Below are 27,981 nucleotides of genomic sequence, written 5' to 3' on the forward strand. Positions count from 1 at the left end.
AAAGAGAGAGAGAGACAGAGGAACTGAGGGAGAGAGAAAGAGAAAAAATTCTGTGCTCTGTTCTGCAAACATTCTGGAAGTTTCTTTTGTTTTTGTAATTCTGTGGCTGCCTATGCATTTTGGAATTGGTCACGTGAAGAATGATGTTGGTATCAGAGAAGGAGCTATCCACTTGAGAGCAAATACATAGAGATATAAGACAGAATCAGTTGAATAGAAATCTTGAGTACCTGAATTTATAAGATGAATTCATTACATTCCATCTTAAAACACACACACAATATCAATCTCCATCTCTGCTTAAGTTTCAGTTTCTCTGAGCAGCAACTTGCCAGTTTCACTTTCCACTTCCAGATTCCACTCTCCTATTGTATGGAGACATGGGCAGATTACATCATCGGTTGCTTATAAAGCCTTGTCCTGGGTTTCATTAGCAGAATACCTACAGACAGACCACCAGATCTCTGAAAAGCCCACTCGACTGAAAAAACTATAGAACTGCAACCTCATTCACAGCAACCATGAGGTGAGAAATTCTCTGCTTTTTTGCCCTCATCTCTAAAGGTTTAGAAGCAAAATTAATCTATACTACCTCAACAGGTTGATTCTCAGGCATCCTAAACTTTCTATTTGAGTATCTGTTCATAGACTAATGTGTGTGTGTGTGTGTGTGTGTGTGTGTAACATGCAAGTGCATTATTGACACAGCAAAGCTCTTGAATTAATGTAGGCATTTTCACTTCTGAGAATGAAAATTGAACTTACATAGCTACATTTATGCAATTCCCTGAAAAAGGGTAGGACAGAGGATAAGAGTTTTGCAAGAAGAGAGAAAATGATCCCAGAATCAGAAATTCTTTTTCCTCACACTATTGCCCATCTAGGGAAAAGGGATCAGCTTGTCAGGTTAGAGACATCTCTTTCTCCTCACTCCTCAGTTTGGTGGGAAGGGACCCACACAGTAGTGTGAGGTTCAATGGAGCCTCCCAGATGTCTGGGGAGACACTGTGGGGATGGGGTGAGAAGCTCGTGCCCTTCTTCTGGAGACTCCTCAACTCACCTTCTGAGGGGCCAGCTCTGATGAAGCTCTGAGTAGATTGAAGGTGAACACATCACATTTCCTGGGGCTGCCCATCACCTCAGGTCCTTGGCATCTACCTGTCCATGGCTCTTGGCTGGAGGTCTCTGCTTGGGAACATCCACATCTTCCTTATCAGAAAGGCCCAATGGGAATTTCTCTATGGTCCCAGCTGAATCTTGAATCAAGCAACTCCTGACATCAGCAGATATAATTCTTTTAGTTAATATTGACTTGCAAATGTCCCTTCTGGGAAAAACTTGGAAGAGGCAGAATTTCCAGAAACTACAAAACCACAGGTCAACCCTCTGCCTAATATTGACTTGGAACTGGTTATTTAAAATGAGAAAGAGTAATAATACCAAAGGATACAAGGTAGCTATCTCATTCTGAATAATTATTCAATGCTAATCTGCTTTCTAAAACTATTTTGTAAATTATTACATTGAATCCTTAAGAGAGAACTATGAGGCAATTATTTATCCTAATTTTACAGCGATGTTGTCTGACTTAGATAAGCTAGGATCACCCAGTCTATAGGAGGTGGAGCTGAGATATGAGTAAGACAGTGTATTAAACTGTTAAGCCAGTTTCTCCAAAAGAGTTACAGTGTGGTTTCCTGACATCATTTCAGATTTCATCCTAATCAGTTGTTCCGTTTTGATGGTTTAATGTGAATTTCAATATGTGCCACGACAAAATGTGTATAAAATAGCACTAGGATAAAATTTGCCATTTTAACTTTTCAAAGTCTAAAATTTACTGGTATTTATCATCTTCCTTGTTTTTCTCCCCACCCACTGGTTGAGCTTCAGTGTCCCTGAAGCTCCCCAATTCCTGTTCTCCCTGCAAGGGGTCTTGCTGTCTTTTCTCTGGGATCTGTTAGTGAGAACTTGCTTCTGTTATTTCCCCTGTGTCTTGGAGTGGCTGCCTCTGTGTCTCTCCTGATGGACATGTCTGCAGTGGAGAGTGGTTACTTTGTTGTGAAGAAGATAGAGAAGGTCCAACAGAAGCCACTGGATAGTTTTCCAGTATAAAAAGGTTTGCCATGAGGGGACAGGGGACACCTGGACATGGGTCAGACACACAGGTATTGGGCTATACACCAGGATGAAGAAGTAGCCCCTGAAGGTACACTGCAGATATCCAGGAACAAATACCATGGAGTTACATCAGAGCAGGACTAGAGTTTACAATCACACTCAGGAGAAATCTCAAAACCAAAGAAGAAGAAGAAAAAAAAAGTTGAACACTTCAATGTCCTTTTGTCCTGTGTTCCATCATCTGCCATAAATTTGTTTTTTTGGAGTGGGCAGCACTGAACATTGAACCCAGGACCTCTCAGATGAGGCAAGCACTCTACCATAGAGCTACATTCCTAGCCCTTTTTCATATTATATTGTGATAAGGGCTCTCACTAAGTTGCCCAGGGTAGCCTCAGACTTGCAGTCCCCTTGCCTCAACCTCCTAATAAGCTGGATTACAGGCACACACACCTACACTAGGGGATCATCATGATTTAAAGGCTCTTCCCTATTGTAACATGTATCAGCCTTTGTTGCTTTCCATGGCTGAATAATATCCAGTGGTGTGTATTCATTTATCAATTCATGAACATTTGTGCAGTTGTCACCTTTGGGTATAGACAGTGCTGCAATAAACATCCATGCACAAGTGTTGCTTTCAAACCTGTTTCCAATTGTTTTGAGTATCAATGTATGCTAAAGATACATTCATTTCAGATAGTGATTGCAAATATCTTCTATCATTCTGGGAGCTCTTTTATCAATCTGTTGATAGTGGCCTTTGATGCACAAATTTCTTCATTTTGGTCAAGTCCAACTCATCTCTTTTTCTGTTGTTTCCTGTGGATGGTTGTCACAGCCAAGAAAGCATTGCCAAATGCTATGTCAAGAATCTTTTCCCTTATATTTTCCTCTGCAAGTTTTATTGTTTTCATCTCACATTTAGGTTTTTAATTCATTTTGAGTCATTTGGTGTACTAAATAAGGTAGAGGTCCAACTCACTGTTGTACAACTGGTGTTCTAGTTTTTCCACAACATTAGTTGTAAAGATTGTCCTTTATCCCAGTGAGTGGGCTTGACAGGCTTGTCAAAGTTGCTTCATCAGTGTTCTGAACTGAATCCCCAAATCACAAGTTCAAATCTCTAAATGATAGCCTTAATGTGACAGTGTCTTAGATAGGGTCTAGAAGGAGGTAGCAAAGATTAAGGGGAAACATAGGATGAGGCCTTACTTCTCTAGAGCCAATGTCATTATAAGAAGGTAAAGAGATACTTAAGTTGTCTGCATCCATGGGCTAGGGGGATGGATGGCCAAGTAAAGTACAAGAAAGTGCACACTGGGCTGGGGTTTTGGCTCAGTGGTAGAGAGCTTGCCTAGCATGTGTGAGAGTACAATTTTCAGTACCACATATGAGTAAATAAAATAAAGGTATTGTGTCTACCTATAACTAAAAAATATTCAAAAAATAAATAATTCAAGTGGCCATCTTTAAGTCAGTGGCCTTCTATAAAGAGCCCTTGCTAGGGACCATAGGCACACACTTTTACTGGCAATTCTAGCGTCGTGAACCCTGAGAAGAGCTCTACCACCACATGCTTTGTTATTATGGCAGCCTGGGCTGACTAATGTAACTCTACAGACAAGAGTTTATTTCCAGGGTCTCTCTTTTCTTGGTCTTTGTGTTCTTATATCTTTCATGTGGTCATTACACCACACCATAATGTTTGGATTTCTAAAGCTTTGTATTCCCCTCTGAAATCAAAAAGTGTGAGAGGTCCAGCTTTGTTCTTTGATCTTAAGATTATTTTGGCTATCTCAGTGCCTTTGTGTAATGTTTAATCTGCATTGCCAACTTGATTGTGTTAAGATTATAGGTGTGTCTATCAGGGTGTGTCTATGAATGATTGGCATGTGCAATAGCCTACCCAAATGGAGAAACTCCCTAAGTTTGGGCAAAGCCAACCAATAGGAGGATGGCTTAAATGGAATAAAATTTGGAAGAACAAAGAAAGAGCAGCAGATGCAAGCTGGATTCTTCCTGAAAGTCTTCTTGATTGCTGCTACCATATCTGAGGATATCAGACTCTCTTCTTTACTTTTCTGAAGCAAACTCTGACAGTGATTCTCCAGAAGGCTTCGGGCTCAGACTAGAATAGCACCATTGATCCCTCTTGTTCTGAGGCTTCAGCCTCTTGGACTGCACAGCTACTGGTTTTCCCAGCTCTCCAGCCTGCAGATGGCCATTGTAGACTATTCAGCTTCTGGTTGCATAAGCCAACCTAATAAGTCCCCTTTTTAAAATCATACTTCCTGTTGATTCTGTTCCTGAGATCAGAACTGTTCCAAAGAACATTCTGTTCCAGAGAACCCTAACTAATAATATACTGAGACACCATATGAATTTTAGGATGAAATTTTCTACTCCTGAGAGAAACTTTCAGTGGAACATTGGTAGGGATTGCCCTAAATCTGTAGCTCACTTTGGGCAGTACTGACAACTTAGCAATATTAAGCTTCTGGCCTATGAACTTAGGTTGTCTTTCACTTTTCTGTGTGTCTTCTGTCTTTCAAATATAGCTTGCAGTGCTCAGTGGAGTCTCATTTTCCTCCTTGATTGAGTTTATTCTTAAGCACTTCATTCCTCTCCTTGCTATTGTAAATAGGATTGTTTTCTTCATTTCTTTTGAATTGTTCATTGTGTTTAGAAACACAACTGAGTTTTGCATACTGATTTGCATTCTACTACTGTGCTTCACTTGTCTAGTAGTTGTAACAGTTCTTGTGTGGTCTCTTGAGACTCTTGCACATATAATTTATGCTAATTGGCAAAGGTAAAAGCCAGAGTCTTTACCTTGTTCCAGATGCTGGGAAAAATATTTCATTGTTTATTTTTCTTAAATTGATTTTATTTTGTTAAATACATGACAGTGGAATGCATTACAATTCTTATTACACATATAGAGCACAATTTTTCATATCTTTGTATATAAAGTATGTTCATGCGAATTCATATCTTTGTACATGTACATTGTATTTTTGCATTACAATTATTATTACACATATATAGCACAATTTTTTATATATCTGTATATTACATATGTTGACACCCAATTTGTGTCTTCATACATGTATTTTGGATAATGATGTTCATCACATTCTACCTTCCTTGCTAATCCCCTACCTTCTCCCTTTCCCTCCCACCCCTCTTTCTGAGAAATCATCTATTCTTCCCATACTCCCCCTCTATTCTAGAATTCCTCCCATGCCCCCCTCCCTACTTCACAATGAGTCAGCCTCCTTATATCAGAGGAAAAAATTGGCTTTTCTTTTTTTGGGGATTGGCTAACTTCACTTAGCATTATTTTCTCCAATGCCATCCATTTTCCTGCACATGCCATGTTTTTATTCTCTTTTATTGTTGAGTAAAATTCTATTGTGTATATATGCCACATTTTTTTTATCCATTCATCCACTGAAGGGCACCTAGGTGGGCTCCACGGTTTAGCTATTGTGAATTGTGCTGCTATAAACATTGATGTGGCTCTGTCCCTGTAGTGTGCTGTTTTGAAGTCCTTTGGCTATATTCTGAGGAGAGGGATAACTGGGTCAAATGGTGGATCCTTTCCCGGATTTCTAAGGAATCTCCATACTGCTTTCCATATTCGCTGCGCCAATTTGTAGTCCCACCAGCAATGTATGAGTGTTCCTTTTTCTCCACCTCCTCACAAAAATTTATTGTTGTTTGTCTTCATAAATAGCTGCCATTCTGACTGGAGTGAGATGATATCTTTCATTATTTTTTCATTGAGGTTGATACTAGCTGTGGACTTTTCATATACAACCTTTATGGGTTAGGACATTTCCTTCTGTTATCCTGACAGGGAGTTAATGTTGTTGATGGGTTTTCTGCAAAATGACTCTTTTTCTGTGACTCTGCTAATGATCATTTACGCTTATACTTTTCATGTGTTGAACCACCCTGTTGTATAACATTCTCCACTTACCTGACATTCTTTACATTACAAATTAACAGCCATAAAGAGCAAAGTTTTAGTTACCCAGGGCAATGAACTTCTGAGGAATGTAGCGGAGGCGTCCACTGGTAGAACTCTAAGGGGTACATGAAGTGATGATGTAGTGGATGTTCATCTGCATCAGTGTGGTGCTTTCAGAGGTTTATTTTGTGAAAGAATGGTAGAGCTGTACACATGTTGTGGTAACTGAAGCAATCAGCTTGTGTTGATAGTATACTAGAGCCATAAAAGTTATAAGTACTTGAGAAATTGGGTATAAGAAACACTGGATCTCAAAACAACTACTTTTCATTTTATATTTATTTCAAAGTAAATAGTTAAGGGGGAAAAAAAGCCAGGCTCACAGTTTCTTTTGTGTAATTCCAAGCTATCAGGAAGCTATGCCAAGAGGAACCCAGTCTGGGCATTTTAGTAAGACCTTCTATCAAAATAAAATACAAAGGGCTAGGGATGTAGTTTAGTGGTAGAACTATTGCCTAGAATGTATGAGGACTTGTGTTCATTTCTCAGGGGGAAGAAAAGACTTTGTCTCATATTATTCTCAGTTCAATGGTCTTCATTGGTTGTATTTACACACTTTATAGTCCCGAAGTCAATAATGTTCACTAAAGTTATGCATTTCTAATCAGTCTCTCTTATTTTTTACTAATAGTTAAATAAAACCCTTTTACACAGCATGTGATATGGAGTTGCTTTCCATAAGTAGGGAAAAAAGTTAAAAGTTCCCAAAGGCCAGGGTGTCAAGTGCCATTGTTATCATAATGTTACAAATGTGATTCTAAATATGGAATGGTGACTAGCTTAGAATGTGCTGGAACAATGCTATGAAGCCAAGCAAACTATAATCACTATTCATGCATAACTAAAGATCTAAATACATTGATGTGGCTGCATCACTCTAATATGCTGATTTTAAGTCCTTTGGGTGTAAACAGAGGAGTGGGATAGCTGGGTCAAATGTTGGACCCATGCCACATTTTCTAAGGAATCTCCACATTGCTTTCCATAAAGGTTGCAGCAACTTGCAGTCCCTCCAGCAATGTATGAGTGTGCCTTTTCCCCACATCTCATCAACATTTATATTTGCTTGTATTCTTGAAGATTGCCATTCAGCCTGGGGTGAGATGAAATCTTAGAGTAGTTTTGATTTGCATTTCTCTAATTGCTAAGGGTGTTAAACACCTTTTCATATATTTGTGGATCAATTGTACTTCTTCTGTGAAGTGTCTGTTCAGTTCCTTAGTCCATTTATTTATTGGGTTATTTGGTTTTTTGGTGCTAGAGTGTTTGAGTTATAATATATCCTGGAGATATATTAAAGGTGCAAGTGGTAAAGATTTTCTCCATTTCTGTTCGCTCTCTCTTCATGTTGTCTTTTTTTTTTTTCTGAGAAGAAGCATCTTAGTTTGAATTCCATCCCATCTATTCATTATGTTTTAATTTGTTCAAATTAGTTATACATGATACAACAATGCATTTTGATTCATTCTACACAAATGGAGCACACCTTTTCATTTCTCTGGTTGTAGACAATGTAGAGTCACACCACATGTGCAGTCATACATGTACCTAGGGTAATGATGTTCATCTCATTCCACCATCGTTCCTGCACCCATGTCCCCTCCCCTTTCCTCTCTCTGCTTTGTGCAATCAATGTTCCTCCATTCTCCACTCCCCCTCCCCTTATGGATTAGTATCCACTTATCAGACAGTACATTCAGCCTTTGGGTTTTGAGGATTGGATTACTTCCCTTAGCATGGTATTCTCCAGCTCCTTCCATTTACCTGCAAATGCCATAATTTTATTCTCTTTTAATGCTGAGTAATTTTCCACTGTGTATACATACCACAGTTTCTTTATCCATTCATCTGTTGAAGGGTATCTAGGTTGGTTCCACAGTTTAACTATTGTGAATTGAGCTGCTATGAACAATGATATATCTGTGTCACTGTAGTATGCTGATTTTAAGTTCTTTGGATATAGATTGAGGAGTGGGAGAGCTGGATCAAATGGTGGTTGCATTCCCAACTTTCTAAGGAATCTCCATACTGCGTTCCACAGAATTTGCACCAATTTGAAGTGCCACCAGTGTGTATGAGTGTACCTTTATTTTCCCCACATCTTTGCCAACATTTATTATTGCTTGTATTCTTGATAATGGCCATTCTGACACTGTAAGATGAAATTTTAGAGGAGCTTTGATTTGCCTTTCTGTAAATATTAAATGGGGGGGGGAGAAATAAGGGGTTGGAAGGATAGTAGAATGAATCAATATTATTACCATATATATACACACATTAACTATAAGACTGGCAGGATTCTACACCATGTACAACCAGAAGAATGACAAATTGTACTCCATTATATATGATGTATCAAAGTGCATTCTACTGACACGTATAATTAATTAAAACATATTTTTAAAATTATTTTTAAAAATCTGAATACAGGTGAAACTTTCAGTTTGCACTAATGGTGTAGTAGATGTTTCCCTGGAGTTTTCCTTATGGCTATATCTCACCTAACAGATAAAATCCACTGTTGTTTCACAGTGAGAAACCACATGATCATGGGATCCAGGACAAGCTGTGGCAGTTGAGATGTCACTTCACGTGGGGGCTGAAAATTGAAGACAATGCAATACCGGATTTAGAAACTAGGGTCATGGAAGAGATTGAGTTCCTAGACACCAGATACAATGTGGGGATTCACAACTTCCTGGCCTATGTGAAGCACCTGAAAGGCCAGGATGAGAGAGCCCTGCAGAGCTTGAGAGAAGCTGAAGACTTGGTCCAGAGGGATCACGCAGACCAGGCAGACCTGAGGAGCCTGGTGACCTGGGGCAACTGTGCCTGGGTGTATCACCACATGGGCAGATTGGCAGAAGCCCAGACTTACCTGGACAAGGTGGAGGACACTTGCAGGAAGTTCGAAAGTCCCTCCCGCTACAGGCTGGAGTTTCCTGAGATGGAGTGTGAGGAAGGATGGGCCTTGCTGAAGTGTGGAGGGCAGTATTATGAGCGGGCCAAGGCCTGCTTCGAAAGGGCTCTGAGAGTGGAGCCTGAAAACCCTGAATTCAGCCTGGGGTTCGCCATCTCCTCCTACCGACTGGATTATGATGATGAAAACGTAATTTCTCTAGAGCCCCTGAGGAGAGCTGTCAGGTTAAACCCAGAAGATGCATATGTTAAGGTTCTCCTTGCCCTGAAGCTTCAGGAGGTAGGACAGGAAGTGGAGGGAGAAGGCTACATTGAGGAAGCTCTGAACAGCACATCCTCCCAGCCCTATGTCTTTCAATATGCAAGCAAATTTTTCCGAAAAAAGGGCTGTGTGGATAAAGCTATTGAGCTCCTTAAGAAAGCCTTGGAGGCAAGACCCGACTCTGCTTCCCTGCATCACCAGTTAGGGCTCTGCTACAGGGCAAAAATGTGTCAAGTAAAGGATGCAACAAATATGAACCCTATAGGGCAGGAAAGAGAAAATGTGGACAGATGGGTTCAATTGGCTATAAAGGAATTTCAAGAGACTGTAAAATTAAAGCCAAGATTCGAGATGGCTTACGTTTTCATGGCTGAAATGTATGCAGAAAGAGGCCAGTGCAGATTGGCAGAGGAATATTTTCAGAAAGCATTATGCATGGATAACCTTGCTGAACACATACAGCAAGACATTCATTACCGCTATGGCCGTTTCCAACAATTTCACATGAAATCTGAAGACAAAGCAATCACCCACTATTTAAAAGGTCTGAAGATACCAGAAATGTCCTTTGCCAGGAAAAAACTTATACGTGCCTTAGAAAAACTGGCTAAAAGTCCTGTGAACCAGAATGTGAGTGTTGTGGAGAGTGTCAGCCTCCTGGGGCTCAGCCACAAATTAAAAGGGGAAGTGAAGGAGGCCCTGCTGTGCTATGAGAGGGCTCTGAGGCTCACTGATCAGCTGAACCCTGAGTTTTGAGGAAGGGCCCCACCCCCCACTTCATCTACTCACAACAAATAGAACAACAAGCTTCCCTGCTTGCTGCCTCCCAAAATGTATAACTGACGAAATAAAAAAGTAGATGGGGATAGCACTTGCCCTCTCACCTGCCTGCCTGCTCCTGCCTTCTTCCTGCTGCCTTAGTGCCTAGGCCAGGAGCCTCCATCCTCTCTCCTGGAATCCCTGCACTCACTGGCCCTGGATGAAAATCCTGTTTGACACCCAGCAGCTGCTGGATCCACCAGGATCCTTTTCCTAATGACTGTGCCTTGGAAATGAACTGCTTCCTCCTTGAGTGAGGCTGTTGTCCTGGACCAAGGAGAATTCAACAGAAAGGGGTTCTGTTTTATGTGGCCAGATACCCTGAGGCACTTTAAGATCTAAGAGCAAGACAAATGATCAAACAGAAGTCTATAAAAGGTGAGGCCTTGAGAAGTTCAGTATAGCATTCTAGCCCAAGGTCCATTTGCCCGGCCCCACTATACCCTAGACCTGCTGGTCAGTGGGCACTTTATACAACCTTCTCATCATTTGACCTTTCATTTTCATGTGTCCAGCTGCTGGAAAATCACAAGGGAGCTATGTGATCCAAACACATAGCTGGAAATTTATTCATAGCTACAAAGACTTGATGTTTTAGGGAAAGAAAAGGGAAGTCAAAAACCTGTTTGGGATGTGCAAGGTCAAAATGACACAAATAGGTTCATACCATTTTTTGGTGTTTATTAGGTGGTATGTGATATAATATTTTTTACCTGACATAAAAATATTTCAGTAAAATTGGCTAAGAGCATCAATTCTTTGAGAGTATTTTGAGTGATATTCTAAAAAGATATATATTCTCTGTGTAGAAATAGAAAACTATAGAACATAAAAAGGCAGCCATGACAATTCAAATATCACCAAGTCTTTAGAAAACACAGGGAAGATATTCCCTTTAGAGGGCATGGGATTAGAAGCCTGACTTATGTGACCTGGATCCCTGAGGGATGTTAACCAATGGTGGGGACCGGGAGTGGGAATGGGTTTGGTTGTGGCATTCATTTCACACTTGGGGAAGCCACAAGTGACACATTTTTGATTTGTTGATACTTAACCAAGAACAAATTTAGTAAATTAAACCAGAGGAAACTATTAGAACAGAAATATTGCCCTTATTTTGTGTGGGAGGAAAAACAAAGTATGACTTAAGCTCACCAGGCCTCTCTGAATTTGTTACCATGCCCGTTGCAGAGTAACTTGGAGGGGGAGATTTGCCTCCTCTCAGAGAATTAATCTAAATGAGAACTCTGAGGGCACATCTGTACTCATTGGAAGATACACACAAGGCACTTCTGGTTGTCACACTAGACAGCTCTTGGTTTGGCTCAGTTTTATAGTTGTTGGTAAATTGAAGGCCATTGTTCCGGAGCCATTGGATGGTTTAGGCAAAAAGATGTATGGGCATTTATATCGCCTTGGCTGAATTCATCACAAATGTAATGAAGCTAGTTGGTAAGTTGTCAGAAAGTGTGATTTCAATGCACCAAACTCACTCATCAATGAATATTGAAACATCCCCAGTATTCCAGGTACTGGAACCAAAATCAGTTTGCTAGCAACCAGTTTTTGAGTTTCTACAAGTTTGTGTGCATGTATGTATGTCTATGTGCATGCACGAAGGTGTGAGTGTATATGCGCTTGGAACAGCAAAAGGTAACTTCTCATATAATCTCTTTTAAACAAAATCAGCTCTCAAACAAATAAGAGGCACTTGATAAGGCATAATGGGTTGGTTGACTGAAAGTCTTGTGAGTGCTACTTTTGTGTAGCTCATATATGCAATATGTAGCAGAGAAGAACAGAGGACCAGGAATATAGGACTGCATAGCTCTCTCTGCTTACGTGAAAATGAAGTCTATGGAAGAATACATTAAACTTTGCAATGTTTCCTGGTGCAGAAGAGTGTGGAAAAGAAAGAGGAACTGCAATAAAAGATAGACTTCTCTGTATTCACTTTTGGAACCATGTCAATGTTCTATGAAATTCCTATTTTAAAAGCCATCCACATATGTATGCAATTCATGAATTTATCTTTTTATTTTTTAGTTGTAGTTGACACAATACCTTTATTATATTCATTATATGTGGTGCTGAGGATTGAACCCAGCACCTCACACGAGCTAGGCAAGTGCTCTACTGCTGAGCCACAACCCCAGCCCGCAATTCATGAAATGTTTAGCAATTAGTTATGCTGATTGCATTTTTATCCAACAACAAAGAAACAGAGAAATTGATGGATAGATAGAGAAATGAGTGGATTAACAAATATGCAATAAACAAAATAAAATGTAAAATGTAGACTCTAGGTGTGTGACTGTTCATTGCAAAATTCTCTCAGCTTTTCTGTTTGACAATGTGCATTATAAAATGCTTGGATTAAAAAAAAAGGCAATACTAATATCCAATTAGTAAAGCAGACTGAGTGACACAAAGGAGCCAAAATGTACATGGAATGGAGGACGAAACCACACACAGAGAAAGGATTTCCAGGGATTGGTAATATACAGCAATTTCACTCTACATATTTAGTAGGATGTATCTTTTGACAAAAAAGAATAGGGAAAATTCTTCCACTCCATTTAGCTCTCATTCTGAAGGGTTTTGTTGGCTGTCAATGTGTTTTAGAATAGACTCCATGAAAATGAGTTGTTGTCACTTTAAAAAGGATTGCTCTACTTGGGAGCAAAGATGCAGAGAGCTAAGTTGGACGCAGTTAAATAGAAATCCTGTGAACCTGAATTTATCAGATGAGCTCATTACACATCATCTTAAAATGCACACATAATATCAATTTCATTTTCCAGGTTTTCATATTGTACTACAATTATATAAAATATCACTGTTGGGGGAAGTTGGTTGAAAGGTACACAGGAACCTTCCTGCTGCTACCTATGAGTTATCACAGTTTCAAAAAGTGAGTGAAATACTAAAAATGACACAAAAACTCTATCAGTATTGAGTACTTGCAGTAAGACAAACTGCAGGTCAAGTTGGGATGAGGGGGTCCCTTGAAGATCTCTAAGAAGGGGTGAAAATGATCAGACCATTTGCAAGAAAGGAGTTTTGTATTCTGAGTGCTTTCTCTTTGGTTGTAATTAGAAGCAGTTTAGGAAAAATCTCAAAGCCTCAAGTACATATTTATATCTTGGTCAAAACAATGAGTAGTATATTCTTAAAAAAAACGGCATACCACAGTGGCGCAGCCACTTCAATATTCATAGCAGCATAATTCACAATTTCTAAACTGTGGAACCAACCTAGATGCCCTTCAATAGATGAATGGATAAGAGAAACTGTAGTACATATTCACAATGGAATATTATGACATTAAAAGAGAATAAAATTATGGCATCTGCAGGTAAATGGATGGAGCTGGAGAGTATCATGTGAAGTGAAATAAGCCAATTGCACAAATCCAGAAACCAAATGTTCCTCTGATAAGTGGATGCTAATCCATATGCGGGGCATGGAATGAGTGGAGGAATTTTGGATAGGGCAAAGGGGAGGGGGAAGGACAAGGAGATAAAAAAGATGATGAAATGAGGTGGACATCATTACCCTAGGTACATGTATGATAGCATGAATGGTGAGACTACTTTGTGTACAGAGAAATGAAAAATTATGCTCCATTTGTGTACAATGAATCAACAAGCTTTCTACTGTCATGTGTGACTGATTACAACTAACAATAAAAGAAAAACAGGTTGTAACATTATTGTACAATGGTTACTTTTCAGTTACACCACTCTAACTCTGCTAAAAATTGGTTAATTTCTCAGTGTAGGTATCCTCCCAATACCATGTTATTTTGGAAGACAAGATTATTGGCAAGGATGTGAGTGGTGGTGGGTGGAGGTCAATTAACAAAAATAAGGATTAAAACAACAAAGAACAAATGAAAAACAGGTTGTAACTAAGAATATCCTTATGATTGAATCAATTGGGGAAGTGTGATGTGCAATTAACAGAGATATTCCAAATACTGAGAGCCAGTTTTTAAATTATAAAGAGAAATATTTATACATCTGACTTGATGATAAAGTGAAAACTCTAAGGAAAATCAAAGACCCTGAAAAGCATATATGGGTTGGCGACTGCAGTTAAGCCTTTCCTGATCCTAACATGAACGCATCCTGTATGTCTTCTGAGGTCACTAAATTGCTTTTGCTTTGCTATAATTACCACCATTGCTTGGGCAATGCAGGCTGTTGGAAAGGGTGAGCCCAATGCAGGAAAGTCGGCTGTGGGAAGAGCGCCACCTAGGGGTTTAATTTGTTTCTGACCCCCCACCCCCAGCCCACAAAAAAAAAAAAAAAAAAACAGATTTTCAATACTTTACTAGTCACTAGCTCTTATTTGATATGGGCTTCAGCAAGCTGGTAACAGATTTCGGGCCAAAATTCATGACTTCTGGAAATATGTACAGTAAGCATTTACTAATACTATGTGATTGGGTATTTGAGATATTTCAGCAGAAATGGTTCAATGTCTGTCTATGAAATAATAATGATGACGAAGATGATGACAACGATGTTGGTAGTAAACCACTCAGAACTGCATTCTTTTTCCATACCATTCTGTTGAGGATCAGGAACAGAAGGAAGAATTCCTTTCCTGCTGCATCCATGTGGAAACAAGGCAGAGAGTAATACCTAGATAGAAGTGGGGGCAGGGATTGCGTCCCATACCACTGAACAAGTTCCTTATAGCTGAACATTTGCTGAATACAGGATAAAACCTGTCCCATTAATTCAGCTCTCTGACGGCCTCAGGAAGTCCCTGTGGAAGCTTATGGCATTGGTGAGGACGGGAGTGGGAGATGAGCTGGGCAGGAGGGGTTGAGCAGGAACAGCATCCATCAGGCAGCATGTCTAGGGATTTCTAAGAGGAAAACGGCTTCCAGCTGCTCTTCTTCTGCACCTGATTTGAAAAGACATAGGAGGTAACTTTTTTAGAGGAAGCATTATTTTTAATACAATGACTGAAAAAGAATAACAATAACTCAATCACCTCTTTTTGGCATGCTTTTTTAGAGTAAGCAGCTGGGAAGAGAGCAAAGGAGATGGAGAAAAGAAAATTCAGACTCTACCTCTGGGTGGCACCATAACCAGGTGCTGCCTTTATAGGATTAGACAGCTCCCTGTGAGTCTGGAGAGAATGGATGTGGTCTATGCTGAAAAAAAATTTCCAATGTGACAAAATTGGCACAAGCACACTAAGCTGTGGTGGAAAACCTCAGTAACTGCCCCAAATACATAATACACGAGGAGAGAGGTCCCCAAGCCAAATATAAAAAATTTCCATGTGGGTGACTCCCCCAGCAGGCCCTTTCCTCTCTTGAAGGTGGCTTGCTTCACACACGTCTTCCACCTCCAAACAAACTTCCACATCGCCAAATAAATAATTTTTTTATTTTCTATAAGATTCTTGATTAAAATCTTTCTTTCAAGAAGACAAGAACTGAGAAACCCTTCACCTGATAATTTTCATGTGCCCAGTAGTGTCTAAATGTTTGAACTCAAATTTCACAAACTGTAGTTGAGATTGGATGGGAATTGGTATCGGAACAAAGGGGTCCAACTGGGCACAGTGGTGCAGGCCGGTAACTTGGGAGGCTGAGGCAGGAGGATAAAAATTTTGAGGCCAGCTCAGCAATTTAGCAAGTCCTCTGCAACTTAGTGAGACCCTGTCTCAAAATTAAAAAAAAAAAATTAAAAATCATGGCTGAAGATGTAGCTCAGTGGTTAAGTGCACCTGAATTCAATCACCAGTACCCCTTCCCCCCCGCCCCCAAAAAAAATAAACTTAGAGGAGGTCCATGCTGGAGCAATAGAAAGTTTTCTGTTCCAACCATAGGATCCAGGGTTAGGAAGCACTTTTTGAGATTTGACTTCTTTCCTTTATAGGGAAGTTTTAAACTTTATTTTCTCTTTGGTGTTTCAATAACTTTAGTCTATGAAACAATGTGCGAATACAGAGATTAACAGGAAAAAAATAAGGCACATAGTTATAAATGTGATAAAAATTGGCCCATGACAAAAGAATTAATCTCAGTGGTAGAGGAGATAGTTGAAGCTTAAATATTCTCCTCAGGAGGAAAAGAGAATGAGGTAGGCGAGGGGGTGGTAGGCAACTTTAGAGGCACACTAAGCAATTATTAAAGAGACTGGACAGACCTGAGGACAGGAAGTGACTTGTCAATGATTCGTTCTGGAATTTGAATGAGCCTCAGGAACAGACATAACCTTGGGAGAAAGTCCTTCTGAGTGTGAATACACTCCTGCAGAAAGTGAGATATCAGGGTGGGATCCAAGGCAACTCTGGTCAATTTTTGGTTCTGGTCTTAATCCAGAGTAAGGAATTGCAGAGAAGCTCCATCTCTGTTTTGGAGATAGAAGCAAGACAAGGTATGATATAGTTTGATTCTGAGGTCCCATCTGAGCTTCTCAGCATGACAACAGGCTAATCTTTGGTTTGTCAATTCCTCCTCCTCCTCCTCCTCCTCCTCCTCCTCCTCCTCCTCCTCCTCCTCCCCCTCCTCCTCCTCCTCCTCCTCCTCCCCCTCCTCCTTCTCCCCCTCCTTCTCCTCCTCCTCCTCCTCCTCTTCTTCCTCCTCCTCCTCCTCCTCCTCCTCCTCCCCCTCCTCCTTCTCCCCCTCCTTCTCCTCCTCCTCCTCCTCCTCTTCCTCCTCCTCCTCCTCCTCCTCCTCCTCCTCCTCCTCCTCCTCCTCCTCCTCTTTCTTTTTTTTGTACCAAGGATTATACCCAGGGGCACTTAACTACTGAACTACATCCCCAGCCTTTTTTTTTTTTTAATACAGACATGGTTTTGCTAAGTTGCTTCTGACCTCCCTAAATTGCTGAGACTGACTTTGAATTTGAACTTGCAATCCTCCTTCCTTAGCCTCCCATGCCTCTGGGATTACAGGAGTGAATCACCATGCCCAGCTCTAACACTTCATTTCTAAACAAGGTTGATTGCTTATTTCTGTCAAACTGACACCAAATGTAACAACTAGAATGCTTTTTACTTCATTAAGGGGACACCTTTATGTGTTATATGTGCCTTCAGCAGGCAGAAGGCCAAGTGAGAGTGTGGTAAGAGCCCTCCTGAGAGACAAGACAAGGCAACTAGGCATAGTCAGTTTCTCTATGTATAGGTGTCTGTTGCAAGTTTATTGCAACTCTTTGTGGCCTAGGATACCTAACCAAACTGTATATTACCATATATGTGAGACAAAGGGGCTAACATGTAAAAGAAACTAGTAAAGGGTATATAAGGCAATGCCCCAATTGCACTCCAGGCTCAGCCTTTGGATACAAATCCCTGGGCCAGTGCTGGCACTAATAAATATTGCCCCCATGCCCTGTGTCTCTGCCCAAGAATTGCACACAAAAGCAGAGCTGCCTCCTGAAATTCTCCCTTTTCTGTGCAGTCATCCAGATTCCAGACACTGGCCTCCATGAGAGGCCACAATGAGCTGGCTACCAGAAGAGTTCCCTGAGGAAGGACCTCAACTCAGGACAAGTGGGGTCTTTGGCATAGGTGATGGACAAGAATTTCAGCACATGCCAGCCAGAGACACAAAGAGATTTATTTAGGAAAGCAGATGCACATTCAAGAGAGAAGGTGGCCTATCTCAAGGGTGAGAGGCCTTGGGGGTAAAGCAAGGAACACACGTTCAAGGGAGAACACGAACCATCTGCAGAAGAATGAAGAGCAGCCCCTTGTTCTGAGGTGTTAATGTGTATAGAGGGGGAGTAACAAGAGGCTGACCTAGAGGAGTCAGGGTGGAGTTACACAATTTCATACCAGTTTTCCCTGTGCTTTCTTATTTCCTGTTACTTTTGGTAGGCTAGCACCTGGGCTGAAGAAGAGGGGCATGGACATGAACCAGGTTGCTCAGGAATTTCTCGTTGTACATTTCAAAGGTTCCTGGGAATTTCCTGTTTCCAAGGGGTCATTGAGACTCAGTGCTTTTGAGATTCATTATATCTTTCTTTTTTCTGTATTCTCAAATCCTTATCTCAGGTTGATATTCCCTGTTAGGGAAAGAGGCAGATGTGGGTGCAAATGCTAGCCAATGACTGGATTTCTGTAACACTAGAAATATCTATGGTCCAGGTGCACAGTTACTGGTAATATGCTTTCAGTTACTCAGCACACACCTGAAAATCTCAAAAACAAACAAACAAAAAAAAAAAAAAACAGTACTTGGTTCTTATCCCTTGACTCTTAAGCATAAAGCCATGGGCAAAAGGCACCTTCAGAAATTTCCATCTCTTATCTCCAATTCTCTCTGCCTCTGCTTGACTGCGTGATATTCACCTCTGTTTATAAACAAGAGTCCTCTGTTTTTATTCTTTTTCAGACCATTAACCAGAGGTGGGAACTTTGGGCTGGGAAATGAAAGATATGAGATTGAGCCCCGTATCAGGAGCCTACAGAGGGAAAGCTTGGATTGAGCCTTCAGTGGAAGGGAGACAGTTCTGATTGACAAGGGGAACTAAGCCACTCCTCAAAGGAAAGGGCAGCTTTTGACCAAGTTGCTGAGGAGGTGCCTTGGGTCTGGTATTTCTTATCTGAAACGAGTGTCAAAATTTTTAAAGAAATTTCTTCCTTATGAAAGATATGGATCAGTTGATAATTAGTTTCTTCTTAGAGACCTTATGATATCAATGTTCTGAATCTTGAGGTGCACTAGCTCTTATGGCCCTCCCAGTCATTGAGATAAGATTGTTGAAACTGTGGAAAGAAGGAGAAAGAAAAAAAAAAAAAAAACACCTCCCTATCAAAGGAATGACAGATTGGGGAATTAAGGCCTCTGGGGTTCTGCAGCCTTTCTGAATACAATTCTTCTTCTAATGAATGACAGGTCAAGGCTAAGGCCTCAGGTTTTTTGTCTTCTGTGCTCATGGTGGTTCCAAACCATCACATAGCCACAAGGAAAATTATGTAGTATCCAAATTATACATGACAGGCCCAGCACATTCAGGTTCAGTTTTCTAGGGAAGCAAGTCTGACATCTCCTCCCAATAAGGGGCTTTGCCATGATTAAATAAACTGAGGCTGGGGTGAGTTTGCTTTCTGTAAGCCACTGGAGAGCTATGACATCACTACACCTGCCAGGAAAAGGGAGAAATTTCCAGAGAAAGTTAGGAAAAGCAGAGCTCAGCAGAATATCAGTATTAAGAACCAAAATTGTACCCACAATCTCACACTCAGCACAGGGGTATTCTTCCTGAGCTCTGCTCACAAACTAAGAAGATTGCACAGGTAGGTAAAAGCAGAGCAAGGACAGTTTTCATGACACCAGGAGGATTTCACACAGCTCTGAAGAATGTTCTCGTATGCATGGCTATGAGAACCATTTCTGGGGAATCCCACTGCCTTAGGTGGCTAGACTAGAGAGCATCAGCATTGGGAAACACGTCGTCATTCAGTCCTAATATGCTCTGTTTGAAGGCTCAGGAGGCTGGGGGCACATAGGGCTTCCCTCTTCCTATGAATAAGCAAGAGGTTACATAGATAGATGCTTAATGACAGTGAGAACTCTCCAGAAGGTAAGCAATGGATAGAACACTTAGTGACACACACCTCTCAGAGAAAGGCAGCACACTTGGAATAAGACTCCCATTTAGAGAATTACATAATTCTACGCCATGTCTGAACAATCCCTGGTTCCAGATGGGCAAACAGGAGCAGAGGGGGAGGCATGACTTCTCCAAGTTCACACAGCCATCTTCACAGGTCCTCCTGACTCAGGGGACTCTGAAGTAACTCCCACATCCTTACACCCAGAGTGTCCCCCAGGCTGGGAGACAGGAATTCACACCTTAGGACAATCTTTGTCACCAGCCTTCTCTCAACCAGTTCTCAGGAGGAAACAAAGAAGGAATCTCCACCTCGGCTGAGGTTTCAGTTTCTATGAGCAGGAATTTGCCAGGCTTAGTTTCACTTTCCACTTTCAGTTTCTAATCTGCAATTGCAAGGACACATCTGCAGATTACATCGTCTGTTCCTTATAAATCCCTGTCCTGGGCTTCCAATTTATGAGCATATCTACAGACAGACCGCCAGATCTCTGAGAAGCCCACCGAACTGAAAACACTGCAGAACTGCAGGCTCATTCACAGCAACCATGAGGTAAGGATTTCTTTGCTTTTTGGCCATTATGTCTAAGTGTTAATACTCTCTCAGCAGGTTAGTTCTCTGAGATCAAGCTTTCTAATTTTTCTATTTGATTATCCACTCATAATGTGTGTGTGTGTGTGTGTGTGCACACATGCAAGGACATTCATAGCCACAGCTAAGCTGTTGTATTAGTGTAAGTATTTTCATTTCTGTTGAACTTATGTAACTACATTCATCATGCAATTCCTGGAGAAGCGTAGGACAGAGGATAAGAGTTTCCCAAGAAGAGAGAAAATGATCCCAGAATCAGAAATTCTTTTTCCTCACACTATTGCCCATCTAGGGAAAAGAGATCAGCTTGTCAGGTCAGAGACATCTCTTTCTCCTCACTCCTCAGTTTGGTGGGAAAGGACCCACACAGTAGTGTGAGGTTCAATGGAGCCTCCCAGATGCCTGGGGAGATACTGTGGGGATGGGGTGAGAAGCTCATGGCCTTCCTCCGGAGACTCCTCAACTCATCTTCTGAGGGACCAGCTCTGATGAAGCTCTGACTAGACTGAAGGTGAGCACATCACGTTTCCTGTGACCTCCAGTCCCTGCCGGTCCGTGCTTAAGAACATTCACATCTTCCTTACCAGAAGGGCCCAATGGGAATTTCTCTATGGTCCCAACTGAATCCTGAATCAAGTAACTCCTGTGATCAGCAGATAAAAAAAATCACCAGTTAACATTAACTTGCAAATGTCCCCTCAGAGTTCCACTGGGAAAAAGTTGGGAGGGGAAGAATTTCCAGAAATCACACAACCACAGGTCTATGATCAACCCTCCTGCAAAAACAGATTAGTCACTGCCTAAAATAATCAATTAAGCATAAACATTGCAAAAATAGTTATCACTCCCTGAATGCTTATTAAGTGCCAGTCTGGCTTCCAACAGGATAATATAAATTATTATATTTAATCATAAGAAAAAAACAAAGAGGCAGGTACCTATATTATGACTTTGCAATATGGAATCTTAGATCTTGAAATGTAATGATTACACAGACAATAAGAAGTAGAGTTTGGATATGAATAAGTCTGTTTATTAAACTATTAAACTGAAGTTTCCCATAGAATTACAGTGGGTTTGCATGACATCACTTCAGGTGGCATCCTAATATGTTGTTACATTTTGATGATTTAACGTTAATTTCAACCTATGCTAGGAAAAAATTATTATATATGTCATATATAATATTTAAGTTATATAATTTGTAAAATTTCTATTTAGGTTAGCAGCATGAGTTTTTTTTATTAGGATAATATAACATGTAAGATAAAATTTGTCATTTTTAACTTTTCAAACTCTAAAATTCACTGGTATTTAGCACCTTCACCATGTTGTGTGAGCATCATCACCACCATGTAGTTCAAGGATATCTAATAACTATGAGAAGACACCTCGTACACATTTTGACTTCCTACTCGGCCTCGCTCAGGCCCCAGCAAACTTTCATCTGCTTTCTGTGTCTCTGCATTTGCCTGTTTGGCTCTGTCATATGAATGGGCACATATAACATGTGGCTGGAATGGATTCTTTCAATTTTATGTTGCCTTCAGCCTCCATTTTGAAGACGAGTTGACCATTCTCATGTGGAAGCTGAGTGAAGCTACTCTTGACACAGCTCCCAGTTCTTTATTAACTCCCAGCTCCTCAGGGTGACTGATCCAGACATCTGCCTTCTGCAAATTTCTCCTGGTAACCAGTTTTGTGGGACCTCTCTTTGGGACCGGTCAATAATTAATTCCTTAGGAGATTCATCCTACTGACCCCTAAGCCCTTCCCAGACTGGGCAGATATGCCACAGTGTCCACCTCTCAGTGACACCATGGTCTCATAGAACTGGAACCAGCTTGCTCTAAGCCCACCAATTAGAACTCTCTGCAGGATTTCAACCTGAGTGACGTCTTGGACCCTAATAAAGGATTGGGCCCGTATGAGAAGAGCCTGGTGATATTCTTTCCCTCTTGGTCCCCACCCACTGGTTGAGCATCAATGTCCCTGAAGCTCCCTACTTCCTATTGTCCCTGAAAGGCATCTTGCCCTCTTTTCTCTGGGATTTATAAGTGGTGGACTTCTTCTGTTATTTCATATGTTGTTTGAGTTGCCCTCTTGTGTTTCACCTGGGTAACAAACCTGCAGTTCACTTCTTTCCAGGTCAGAGCTGCCTCAGAGAGTATATACTCAGGTGTGAATGAAGAGGACAAAGCCAGAAAAACAGCCACTATGGATTTTGCCAGTGTCTACAGATTTGCTATAAGGGGGCACCTGGTCATGGATCAGATATTCAGGCATTGGACTGTCCACCCAAATATAGATGTACCCCTGGAAGACACACTGCAAACATCCATGAACAAATGCCTGAAGTCTCCTCAGAGCAGGACTAGAGTTTGTAGACACCATCATGAGAGCCCTCTCAAACCACTGCCCTCCCACCTACAAAAATAAAAAATAAAACAGGGTACTCATGGTTGGCTTCTTTCATTTAACCCAATGTTTTACATGTTCACTTGTGTTATATCAGGTGTGAATAGTTCATTGCTTTTCATGGCTAAAATTTTTTTCAATTTTGTGGGTATATAACTTTTTATTTATCCATTCGTCAATTAATGAACATTTGCATAGTTTTAACCTTTTGGCTATTGTGAATGGTGCTGAGAATGAATATACAAATACAAGTGATGTTTTCAATTATTTTGAGCATATATTCTGATGTGTAATTCAATAAAAAAAATTATATTCTGTAGTGAATCATAAGGCAATTGTAAATTTAACTTACTAAGGGACTGCCAAACTCTTTTCCATAACAACTCTAGCATTCTACATTCTCACCCAGCAATGTATGAGGGATCCAATTTCTCTACATTCTCACAATTCACTGGCTATGTTCCTCCCCTGTCCCTTTTTTTTTTTTTTTTATTGCTCAGTTACAGGTAAGAGGTTGGGTCTCTTTGTGGCTTTGATTTGTGTTCTTCAAGTGACTAAGGATGCTGAGCATATTTTCTTGTAATTTCTGGCCCTTTGTAACTCTTCCTTGGATAATGTCTCTTCAAGGTCTTTGCCCATTTGTGAAATGGGTCTCTTGTGGTTTTGTTGGTGAGTTATGGGAGGTTGTTACACATGCTGAATATGCATCCCATTTCATATAGTGATTGCAAATATTTTCTATCATTCTAGGAGTTGTGTTATCTCTGTCAATGGTGTTCTTTGATGAACAAAAGTTCTTAATTTTAATAAAGTCCAGCATATCTCTCTCTCTCTCTCTCTCTCTCTCTCTCTCTCTCTCTCTCTCTCTCTCTCATTTCCTGTGATTTTGGGATCAAAGCCAAGAAAGCATTATCAAATGCAATGTTATGAAGCTATTCCCTCAAAGCTTATAGTTTTAGTCTCACTTTTAGGTTTTTGATCCATAAAGGCATGCACCTTGATGTGGGAATTCTAGCTTCACAAACTGTGGGAAAATGAATTTCTGTTGTTTATGCTACCCAGTTGATGATGATATTTTGTTATGGCAGCTTGAGCTGACTAATACAACCATATATTCAAGGATTTATTTTGGGGATCTCTATTCTCTTACATTGCTCTACTTTCCATTCTCTTCCAGTGGTCTATATATCTCTGTGTTCTTTCATATGGTCTTGATGCCCATATCAGAATGTTTTGATTTCTGTAGATTTGTAGTAAGTTTTAAAATCAAAACTATATCCCCAGCCCTATTTATTTTATATGTTGAGACAAGGTCTCACTATGTTGCCCAAAGTGGCCTTGAACCTGTGATCCACCTACCTGCCTTAGCTTCCCAAGTAGCTGGGTTTACAGGTGTGAGCCACCACATCTGGCCCATTTTGTAGTTTTCAGTGTACAAGTCTTTTATCAACTTAGTTAATTTTTTTCAAGGTATTTTATTCTTTTCTATGTTATCGAAAGTGGGATTTTTTCATTTGTTTTTGGATTTTTATTGTATATAGAAACACAACTGGATTTTACATATTGATTTTATGTCCTTCCATTTTGCCTAATTTGCTTATTAGTTGTAACATTTGTGTGTGTGTGTGTGCAGAATCCTGACGGTCTTGCACATATAAGATCTATGTTGAATAGAAGAGATGAAAGGAGGCATACTTGACTTAGTCCTGATCTTAGAGGAAAAGCTTTCAGTGTTTCACCATTCAGGATGACTATATCTGTGGGGTTTTCATAAAGAGCCTTTACTGTGTCAAGGAAGTTTCCTTCAGTTACTCTCTGTTGAGTGTTTTCATCATGCAAATGTTTCTGGTTTGTTATTATTTTTTTCCAGCTGCTTTTCTTCATTAATTTGGACAGTTGTGATTTCTTCTTTCATTCCATTTATGGTATGTGTTATGTTTTGGATATGAGGTGTCCCATATGTGGTGAGACAATGCAAGAATGTTCAGAGATTAATCAATGAATTTACCCATTGATAAATTGTAACTATAGGCAGGTAGGGTGTGGCTGGAAGAAGTAGGTCACCGGGGGTGTGCCTTTGGGATTTACATTTTGTCCTTTGTGAGAACAGCTCTCTCTGCTTCCTGTTTCCCATGTCCTGAGCTGCTTTCCTTTGCCACACTCTTCTGCTATGATGTTCTGCCTCACTTCGGGCCCAGAGCAGTAGAGTCAGCTGCCTATGGACTGAGACCTCTGAAGTGTATTGAGACCTCAAATGTATTAAAATATGTGAGCAAATTTGACTAAGGAAATGGCTGTGTGGATAAAGCTATTCAGTTCTTGGCAGAGGCCTTGTGGGCAATACCCAACTCTGCCTTTCTGCAGCTCCAAATAAACTTTTTCTTCTCTATATTGTTTTTGTCAGGTCTTTTAGTCACAGTGACACAACAGTTGATTAAAAAGTATATTACATTAACGATTTTCATGTGTTGAACCACCCCTTTCTATGACATTATCCATTTAAATGACATTTGGGAAATGCTGGGGATTAAATCCAGGGCCTGACACATGTTAGGCAAGCATTTGATCATTAAGCTGCACCCTCTGCCCTTTTTAAGTTATATGGAGACAGGATCTCACTACGTTGCCCGGGACGGACTTGAACTTGTTATCTTTCTGACTCAGTCTCCTGGGTAGCTGGAATAACAGCTGTGCAGCACTGAACCAAGCTTCCATTATATTGTTGAGTTGACATAATTACAGACATGAAGAACAACATGTTATGTCAACTCAACAATATAATGGAAGGCCGCAGGTGTGACTGTAGAGGGGTATCATGAGGTGATGTTGTGGTGATGAGGTGATTCTGTATCTTGATCAAGGTGGCGGTTCTAGAGGTTTACTCACATGAAAAAAATAGCCAAGTTTACCTAAACTCATTGTTGTGCCATGTCAATTTTGTAGTGTTGATTTTGTACTATAGCTGTGTAACTTATCATTGAGAGAAACTGGGTGAAAAATACATTGTATCTCTGTACTATGTTCACAACTTTTGTGAACCTATCATTATTTCCAAGTAAAAAGTGAAGGGAAAAAAACTGTCTAATATTTTCTCATTTCAGTCATCTTCATTGGCTGAATACCATGCACAGTGCAGTCCTGAAGTCAATAATGTTTACTGGAGTTCTGCCTTTCTAACTGGTCTCCGTTGTTTTCAGTTAAATAAGAAGTTTTACATAGCATAAAATAAACTTTAATAGTTTCCATATGTAGACTTATGAATCCTCTCGGAGCCTAGCATGACAAGTGTTAATGTTATCACAGTTTTGCAAATGTGACCTTGAAGAACAGAGTGGTTACTTGCCTAGAAAGGGCTGTAAACACCTTAGAAAGCCACACAAATTACATTCATTGTTCCTGCATATTTTAAAAATCCAGGGAACTCTAAGTAAAATTTCTGTAAATGTGACACTTTCAGAATAAGAACTAAAATTGAACAGGATGTTTTATTGGGCTTTTTCTTATGACTGTTCCTTACTCAAAAAATAAAATCTGCTTTGGTTTCACAGTGAGAACACTGATGAGATCCAGGACAGGCTGTGGCAGTTGAGATGTCACTTCACGTGGGATCTGCAATTTGAAGACAGTGAAATACCGAATTTAGAAAGCAGGATCTTGGAACAGATTGAGTTCCTAGACACGAAAAACAATGTGGGGATTCACAACCTCCTGGCCTATGTGAAGCATGTGAAAGGCCAAGATGAGAAAGCCCTGCAGAGCTTGAGAGAAGCTGAAGACTTGGTCCAGAGGGAGCACGCAGACCAGGTGGACCTGAGGAGCCTGGTGACCTGGGGCAACTATGCCTGGGTGTATCACCACATGGGCAGATTGGCAGAAGCCCAGACTTACCTGGACAAGGTGGAGGACACTTGCAAGAAGTTCGCAAGTCCCTCCCACTACAGGCTGGAGTCTCCTGAGATGGAGTGTGAGGAAGGATGGGCCTTGCTGAAGTGTGGGAAAAAAAATTATGAGCGGGCCAAGGCCTGCTTTGAAAGGGCTCTGAGAGTGGAGCCTGAAAACCCTGAATTCTATTCGGGGTTTGCCATCACTGTCTACCGCCTGAATTACAATAATGTAATTTCTCTTGGCCCCCTGAGAAAGGCTGTCCAGCTAAATCCAGATAATCCATATGTTAAGGTTCTCCTTGCCCTGAAGCTCCAGGATATAGGACAGGAAACTGAGGGAGAACACTACATTGAGGAAGCTCTAAACAATACCTCCTCCCAGACCTATGTCTTTCGATATGCGAGCAAGTTTTACCGAAGAAAGGGCTGTGTGGATAAAGCTATTCAGCTCTTGGCGAAGGCCTTGCAGGCAACACCCAACTCTGCCTTTCTGCATCACCAGATGGGGCTTTGCTACAGGGCAAAACTGTTCCAAATAAAGCAAGCTAAAAACATGCAGGATAGAGAACATGTGGACAGAATAGTAAGATTAGTCATATTTCATTTTGAATTTGCTCTGCAACAAAAGCCCACATTTGCTCTTGCTCTTCTGCACTTGGCACGTATGTATGTTGAAGCAAAGGATTACAGAAAAGCTGAAGACAGCTATCAAAAATTGTTAGTGATGGAAACAGATGAGGATCAAGTACTGGTAGATGCACATTTCTACTATGGCCAATTTCAGGAATTTCAAAAGAAATCTGAAGTTGATGCAATTAGGCATTACTTAAAAGCAATAAAAACAGAAAAAGAATCACATTCAAGGAATCAAAGTATGAAGTCTTTGGAGAAATTGGCCTTAAAGAAACTTCAGAGAAATGCATTTGACCTGGAAGCCCTGAGCCTTGTTGGTTTTGTCTACAAATTGAAAGGAAAAATAAATGAAGCCCTGGATTATTATGAGCGGGCCCTGAGCCTGGCTGCTGGTTCTGAGAAAACTGTGGGACATGGTCCTTAGGCACTGAATATCAGCCACTTTCACATTTTATTCTCTTTTAGGTTAATATGTACTATAATCATCTATTCTGTTTGCTGCTTTCAGAAACATTCTGTGTAATTCATTGTAATGATGTAATTTTTAAACAATTACTCAAAACCTAATATAACCTTAAACAGACTTAAATTGTATTTAGAAAATGGTGAAACAGAATATTTGTGTGTGTGTGTGTGAGTGTGTGTGTGGTGTGTGTGTATGTGTGTGTATGTGTGTGGGGGGGAAGGAGACAACATTTGTG

The 27,981-nt window shown here is 40.5% G+C and overlaps 2 protein-coding genes across 3 annotated transcripts; both read left to right on the forward strand.

Moving 5' to 3' along the window:
- The first annotated feature begins 437 nt into the window (after window positions 1–437).
- LOC144254884 (protein IFIT1 homolog B-like) lies at window positions 438–12,458 on the forward strand. Its single transcript, XM_077798634.1, has 2 exons — window positions 438–526; window positions 8,693–12,458. The coding sequence occupies exons 1-2, from the start codon at window positions 522–524 to the stop codon at window positions 10,095–10,097; spliced, it is 1,410 nt and encodes a 469-aa protein (XP_077654760.1). The 5' UTR covers window positions 438–521; the 3' UTR covers window positions 10,098–12,458.
- On the forward strand, window positions 458–27,963 carry LOC113201472 (antiviral innate immune response effector IFIT1-like). 2 transcript variants are annotated; one of them, XM_077798639.1, is made up of 2 exons: window positions 458–526; window positions 26,312–27,963. In XM_077798639.1, the coding sequence occupies exons 1-2, from the start codon at window positions 522–524 to the stop codon at window positions 27,702–27,704; spliced, it is 1,398 nt and encodes a 465-aa protein (XP_077654765.1). In that variant the 5' UTR covers window positions 458–521; the 3' UTR covers window positions 27,705–27,963. The 2 variants fall into 2 exon arrangements, with proteins under 2 accessions (XP_077654765.1, XP_077654764.1); XM_077798638.1 differs by lacking the exon at window positions 458–526 and adding an exon at window positions 20,153–20,306.
- The last annotated feature ends 18 nt before the right edge of the window (window positions 27,964–27,981 follow it).

Source organism: Urocitellus parryii, chromosome 5 (assembly GCF_045843805.1).
Source record: "Urocitellus parryii isolate mUroPar1 chromosome 5, mUroPar1.hap1, whole genome shotgun sequence".
NCBI lineage: Eukaryota > Metazoa > Chordata > Mammalia > Rodentia > Sciuridae > Urocitellus > Urocitellus parryii.